The 7,564-nt window shown below is 38.8% G+C and overlaps 1 protein-coding gene across 1 annotated transcript in view; it reads left to right on the top strand.

Moving 5' to 3' along the window:
- The first annotated feature begins 814 nt into the window (after positions 1-814).
- The window catches only part of PALMD (palmdelphin), a 49,124-nt gene continuing 42,374 nt past the window's right edge, over positions 815-7,564 (top strand). The window contains exon 1 of the mRNA XM_001105954.5: positions 815-1,064. Coding sequence (XP_001105954.2) covers positions 1,020-1,064 — 45 coding nt within the window. The 5' untranslated portion in view covers positions 815-1,019. The remainder of the gene's footprint in view (positions 1,065-7,564) is intronic.

The raw sequence follows: 7,564 nt of genomic DNA, 5'->3' as shown, positions 1-7,564 counted from the left end.
TTGCCTGCCTTTTTCTAAAGAGGGGAATATCCACACAGTCCAGGGCTCCAGGCAGTTCCAGAATGTCTCATCACATTTTCAAAGGCTCACTCCTTTCTCTTGCGTAACTGGTGAGGTCAAAATGGGCACCTTCCTGAAAGCCAAGAGTGTCATTTCTGAACAACGTCCAAGAAAGAACTGCATTCCACAGAAATCCAAGTCAAGCAATAACAAAAGGTGGCACTTGGTGTTTAAGCCACACTAAATACCCTGGTGGGCCAACTTCTCAATATAGTCACATTAACACCTTTGAGTTCTCCATGACCTAAAGATTCCAAAGTTTGCAACAAATTGCTGAGCAGGTGGGTCGGGGGTGGGGTGTAGAAGGGGGAGAACAAACCAACGTAAATTCACCGCTACATGAAGTTTAAAGTAGCTATAGATTGTTGTATTATTATCAAAGCCAATCAGTGGAAGAAAGGCAAACAAGTGACTTGGCACTTCTGCCTCAGCCAAGGTAAGGCTCTCTCTCTAGAGGTAGAGAGCAGGTAAACGAGCTTTGTACAAACACACACAGACCCACACATCCGGGGATGGCTGTGTGTTGCTAGAGCAGAGGCTGATTAAACACTCAGTGTGTTGGCTGTCTGTGCCACTCCTGGAAAATAATGAATTGGGTAAGGAACAGTTAATAAGAAAATGTGCCTTGCTAACTGTGCACATTACAACAAAGAGCTGGCAGCTCCTGAAGGAAAAGGGCTTGTGCCGCTGCCGTTCAAACTTGTCAGTCAACTCATGCCAGCAGCCTCAGCGTCTGCCTCCCCAGCACACCCTCATTACATGTGTCTGTCTGGCCTGATCTGTGCATCTGCTCGGAGACGCTCCTGACAAGTCGGGAATTTCTCCATTTCTCCACTGGTGCAAAGAGCGGATTTCTCCCTGCTTCTCTTCTGTCACCCCCGCTCCTCTCCCCCAGGAGGCTCCTTGATTTATGGTAGCTTTGGACTTGCTTCCCCGTCTGACTGTCCTTGACTTCTAGAATGGAAGAAGCTGAGCTGGTGAAGGGAAGACTCCAGGCCATCACAGTAAGTCTGCGTACAGTTATAACTCATGAAGGTGGTTGCTTAGAGGAAGGCAGACCGTGGCCGGCTGCCCCTGTCGCTGAGCCCTTGTAAGTGGAAAAACAGAACTGTCAGCCTTCATGGACGCGTCTCTGTTTCTCTCTTAACCCTTATGACCCTCTGTAACTCTGGGGCTTCAGAACCTGAGTACAGGGCAAATGTTCTTGATTTTCAAAAAGGCTGTGCCTACGTTTTAAACAACAATCAAAAGCTATTAAGGCAGTCTGATTAACTATCTTTCACACTCTGTGTACCTTAGAAATGTAGTTTTTCCTTAAACGTTCATTTGACTGGTCTTAGATCAAAACACAGATCCCCAACTTGGAAACTTTTTTAAGCTATGAATGCATCAAAAAGTTAGCATTTTTTTAAAAGAGAGAAAAAGAAATTTTAAAAATGACCTGAAACTTTGTATTTGTAGTGTGATAGCATGTTCCAGAAAACCTAAGATAATTAAAATGAATGTTAGTATACGTAATTTAAGCATTAAACAAGAGAAAAGTAGGTAAAAGCACGTATCAGATTAATTCTAAGATATCAGTTTCCAGCAGAGTCACAAACTGAATAAGATCCTGATAAAGGAATGCAGTGCATGCAGTGGATTTGGAAAATATTTTGTTAATACCGAGAAGGAAAATCGTACATTTTTTATGTTTGTTCCGGGAAAAAGTCAAAGCAAGAAATAAATTACTTTTCTTAAATGATCCAGCTTTCTTTTTAATTTTATAAAGCCCTGTGTTTGGCAGTAACTTGAAAATCTGTGTCACAATCATTTATCATTAGCTACAACTTTTGATGTAATTGTTTTAAGAAATAAAAGATCTTTATAAAGCAATATCCCAATTTCTCAGCGTTTTCTGCCACTGACATTGGGTATAGGAAAAAAATTAGTACTTTTTAAAAACTGATGCTAGATCAGGGATTTGTTGTTGTTGTTCTTAAAATTTTCATTGTATAGCTAATTACGCTAATCCTAATTTAGATTTTTTACTAAATTGATACAATGTCTCAGTTTCACCCAGAAACATTCAGTAAATTGAAATGTCTTCTTAGCCAGTAGTAAGACACCAGAAGTCTATTGATAAGGTTGCTACTTATCCTTAAAACAATGCTTTGCTAAATGTCTAGCTTCTAATTATTACATTTTCCTCTCTTCAGAAAACCTTGATCGGGATTGTTGTTTGTTTTGTTTTGTTCTTTTTTGTTGTTACACTGAGACACCATCTCAGCTGTCCTGCTTTAAGGGACAGGAACTCGGCTCTGCTCTGTTGTTTTTGGCACGGGCCTGTTACATTACAGCTGTTGTCTAAAGGTTACTTTATTAGACTGCGTGAGTTGTGTGGTCACAAGCTCCACTATTTCTAATGCTTATATCTCCTAATTAGCTAATTGAAATAGACAAGTAGACCCTTGTTCTGAATTTTCCTCTTTCAGTTGGGGCACACCCTTGCTCGAGCCCTTTTTCCCTCCAGTGCACCTTATAACTCTTACCAAAACCACACATTTCCAAAGATATGGCTGTATACAGTTATTTCTAAGGCTAGGAATCTTAGTCACTGAAGGTTCCAATTGCAAATAGAAACAGAAAATGGTCATAATGTCTTAAAAGCCATCAAGAGAGTAAGTAGGTTCCTGAATATACAGATGTATGCTTTTTTGATGATTAAAAAAATATTTGGATTATTCCATCAGCCTAAATATATCCCATTAGAAAGGATTAAACAAATCTCCAACGTAAGATCACAAAGTAATTCTAGCTTGGAAGTAATCTACTTGTATAAAGGTTGTAGGGAAAAAACTGGAAAAAGTTTATGGGAACAAATTTCTCATAAACCAGCCTACACCTCACCAGGCTAAATCCAGTCACATTTGTCACCACCTAGAGGAAAAGTGGAGCAGTGGTGTGTCCATGGAAACAGCACATCCAGTCTCCTCCCTCTTGGACGCCCTGGGACATGCCAGCTTTCCTCGCCCTCACCCTTGCCTTGCCCAGGAAGCCACCTCAGCTAGTCTCTTCCCCCCTAGGAAAACAAAATCACAGAGTATGCAGAGAGTTTGCAAGAATTATTTCATTTTTGGAAGTACTGAAGCCTCAGAATCTCCAATCTAGACTAAAACTCAGTGAGAATCTTTGCATTTTAGCTTTTTCCTCCTGTTTACCTACACTGGAAATAATTTTTTATATTCTTCAAGAATGAAATCAGAACAATGCACCCAGACATACCAACACATAGACCTCACTTTGGAAGAAAAAAAAAAAACTTTTACACTATAGGATTTATTTGATTTTTACATTAAAATTTGTTTCTCCAATGACTGGCTATAAAATAAAATAATCTTCACAGTTGTATTTATTCTATCTGGTTTCAAGTGCCTAAAAAGTCATTATGTTCACTGCAAAGAATTGAAAAAATAAATTGAAAAGAGAATTGAAAAAATAAATTGAAAAAATATACCCAGAATTTGACAGAACCAAGATCCAAGTGCCCGTCTTTTTCTTTTTCTCAAAAAAAAAAAAAAAAAAAAAATTAAACACATTAAGTAGTTGAAATGAGATACTTAGGTTCTCAAATTGAAAACTAAATAACTATCGTGAAGCCATTCATTTCTCATATCAGATCAGTAAATTGAATTTTTGATTAGTCAGACGTCTTCTCAAAGATTTAAAGAGAATAAGAGCAAAATTATGATAGTATGCAGAAACAATTGTTCAAGGGTAGGTACTTCAGTTTGGGTGTACCAAACATAGATTCTATTTTACACAATTGCTTTCATGTTCTTCCTTATTACTTTATCCATGCACCAACTCTTCCCTTACCAAATTAATGGTCAAAGTACCCCTTTGCCTAGAAGTTCAGTTTTCAACTATAATTTTAAAACAGGGCTGCTTAAAGTTAATTAAATATTATGTTGATCTTTAAAATGTCTCTTGAGGCCCTTTTCAAGTCAGTACACATTTTAAAAAATAGTTGATCTTTCTACAAAAGGAGAGTTAACTGGAACTCAATAGTATTTTGAAATAGACTAGTAATTTGAAATTCACCTTTAACAATACTGGAACTGAGGATACCAATGACTCCAGCATTCTCGAGAAGCATGAGATGAAGGACTGAATGTACCACTGACAGAGTTATCCCTGCAGAGTTCGTGTCTGAAAGTGAACGTGGGCCACACTGAAGAACAATGAAAAGGCCCAGGGAATCTCTCCTCAAAAACACAAAGATTCCCTTAGAATGAGTGACATTCCGTATACTTTTGACATCTCCTCCACAGCTAATACATTTTCTTACCCCCATGCCTACAGTGACATTGGAAAATACCATTACAAATATGAATATGCTCAAACTGGAAAACTAGATCTTAGACTGTCTTGTGATCAGAGACTCAGTTCTATTTGAAGGATGAACTCAGAGGAAGTTTAAGAACCAGAATCCACTTTCAGAGAACAGACTCCACTGAGGAAAAGAGAGTAAGAAGAAAGCTGACATTTTATTCTCATCCAGGCTTGCCTTTAATTGTAAGGAATGTGTGTTATCAACACAGTCTCTCATGCCTCTATTCAATTAATGGTTATTAGGCACCTACTATGCACCACACCTTGTGCATTTGAATGAAAAGAGGTGAAATAAGGGGAATCTGGAGTGTGAGGAGTGGGGATGGGAGTGCGTTGTAAGTTTAAATAGAGTGGTCAGGATGGGCTTCACAAAGAGGGTGACGTTTGAGCCTAGACGTGAAGGGGTGAGTTCTGTCAAAAGTTGGACAATAAAAATAATCACAAGTACAAGCACCTGCTTAGGACTGCCTCCATTTGGAAAGGAGCCATATAAAGTCCTGACACTGGAATTTAAGCAGCAGAGCCAGATTTTGCTGGCCAAAGCCGCTCATGATGGAAAAAAAAAAAAAAACTCTCACATTTCCCCAGATCCACTCCCTACTGCTTTCCACTCCCAAATACCCAAATAAGTTTTTCTTGATTTGTAAATATAGGAATTTAAGAGGCATGGAGTTCTTTACATAAAACAGAAATCTCCACAGTACAGAGACCAATATTAAAACAATAACATGAACACAGATGGGTTCTAGTTACTTCTTTAGCACATGTTCCCTGTTACAAGTGTCTCCGAGCACTCTACCTCATCTTGTTCCCTTTTTGTCAATATCTGGGATCATCTAACAGTCAATAAGACAGTGGCCCAAAGCAAGACCTGCCGTGTGATTTGTGGGGCCAAAAACACAATGGAATGTGGTGGCCCTTGTTCAAAAGGTATTCAAACTTTCAAGGCGGTGACAACAGAGCTTTGATCTAAGTGCTAGGCCCTTCTGAGCATGATGCCCTGGGTGACTTCACAGGTCACAAACCCAAGAAGTCAGCCCTGCTTCTGTATTCCAGACTGGCCATATATATTTTTCCTTATTCGCTCTATCTGAATCAGTGAGAGAGTAAAAACAAGTGTAAACTAGCCTGGGTCTTTAACAAAGGCATACCTTAACATGTGTTTGGATCATTGTATTATTTAGAGTTCTAAGGAATTCTTAAAGTACCAGTGGCCAAAGAATGTATAATGCCCCATTGTTAACCAACATATCTCATGATGAAGACATAGTTAGAGGAACAACTTCTAATTTGTCATGAGCTTCCAAAGAAATTCACATGAAGATGGTACATGAAGATGTAGCAATCTTCTAAATAAAAAAGTCCCATGCCACAATAGTCAACAATGTAACCTCAGCACAATTTTCCACAGTGCTGTACCAAGATTATATGTTTCTTCCAGAGGCGAAAGGTTTCTTCAAACAAATGTGGTATGCCACACTTCTTTGCCAAACATAATAGCCCACCCATAAAGGAGACCATGTGATGAGGTATAATAATTTTGATAGCTCATTAAGGAAACTGCTTTTTGATAACTAGGGAAGGTTTTTCCACTGTGCAACAGAATGATAATGCTACTTTGCTAAATCCTCTACTGACAAAGATCCCCATGAACTTTCTGAACATTACTGGATGGTTGAAAGGAAAAGCTGCTTCTTTAGAAAACTATGATTAAAACAAATTAGAGAATAAGCATCTAAGACTAACCAGAGTATAAACAAATGTAACATAGTTCAATGCTAAAACTGCAATAGGACTTCCACTTTTTAATCTACAGTCTCCAACTACCTACCCTCTCTTAAAATGAAATAAGAATATTTTAATTTATTTAAATGATAGTAATGTCATTTTGGGAAGAGACTCCATGAACATTTACTGCTTAAGAAGTTCCCTTACCCAGAACCCTGTGGCATGCACATTTTCCTAAAACATCATCAAAGCAGTTTGAGTGAGATCTGTAATTATAGTTTTTACATAAAATCCCAGGGACTGAGAGGATTCAGTCAAGCCACTTAAGACACACAGCTAGGTTATCCTCAGAAGTTCTGAATGGAACTTAAAACTAGATTCTTCTGTCCTAAGCATCAAGTTTTCAACCTATTAAATGTATCAGTGATTGACACAGGATGATGTAACACAGCAAAGTGGGCTACAACAGCTATTATTAATCAAATATGCTAACAACTGTGGAATAAAATGGACATCTAAGAAAAAGAATTGTGAGATTTCTAACAATAATAACAGTGCCTATTCTTACATAGCATTTAGGCTATGAAAAATAAAACTTTCACATCCATTTTATCTCATTTGTCTAATTAGTCCTATGAGTATTTTCAAAAGCATATGTTATCATTCCCGTTTTGTAGTAGAAAGCCAAGGCCAAGAAAAGCTAAGGAATTAGTCAAATGTTGGAACTTGAATCCATTCTTCTGCTTATCGGATTCTCTGACCATCATGATAAATTTTTATAAACATCAAAATCACACCCCTGACCCCTGTTCAGGACTTCCTTAGATTTCTGGCTGGGCACGGTGGCTCATGTCTATAATCCCAGCACTTTGGGAGGTTGAGGCGGACAGATCACTTAAGGCCAGGAGTATAAAACCAGCCTGGCCAACATGCTGAAACCCAGTCTCTACTAAAAATACAAAAATTAGCTGGGCATGGTGGTCCATGCCTGTAATCCCAGCTACTTGGGAGGCTGAGGCACGAGAATCACTTGAACCTGGGAGGCAGAGGTTGCGGTGAGCCATGATTGCGTCACTGCATGCCAGCCTCGGTAACAGAGTGAGACTCCATCAGGAAAGGAAAGGGAAGGGAAGGGGAAGGGGAAGGGAAGGGAAAAGACGGAAAAGAGAAAAGGAAAGGAAAGAAAAAAGAAAAGAAAAAAGGAAAAGAACTTCCTCAGATTTCTGTTGTTCACGCTTGTGAATACAGTTTGAAGTGGAGTCAAGAGAAGAAACTATGGAGGTTCTGCTTTGCTTAACCACATTTTCTAACCTGAAGCAGTTCTCCACCTCTGCAGTTTCCTCCCACTTTCCCCAGTTTGCAAGGAATAGAAGTGGGCAAGAAGAGATTGTGGTGTCATTTC

Source organism: Macaca mulatta, chromosome 1 (assembly GCF_049350105.2).
Source record: "Macaca mulatta isolate MMU2019108-1 chromosome 1, T2T-MMU8v2.0, whole genome shotgun sequence".
Lineage (NCBI taxonomy): Eukaryota > Metazoa > Chordata > Mammalia > Primates > Cercopithecidae > Macaca > Macaca mulatta.
Note: the sequence above shows the minus strand (reverse complement) of the source record. Positions and strands in the feature narration are given on the sequence as shown.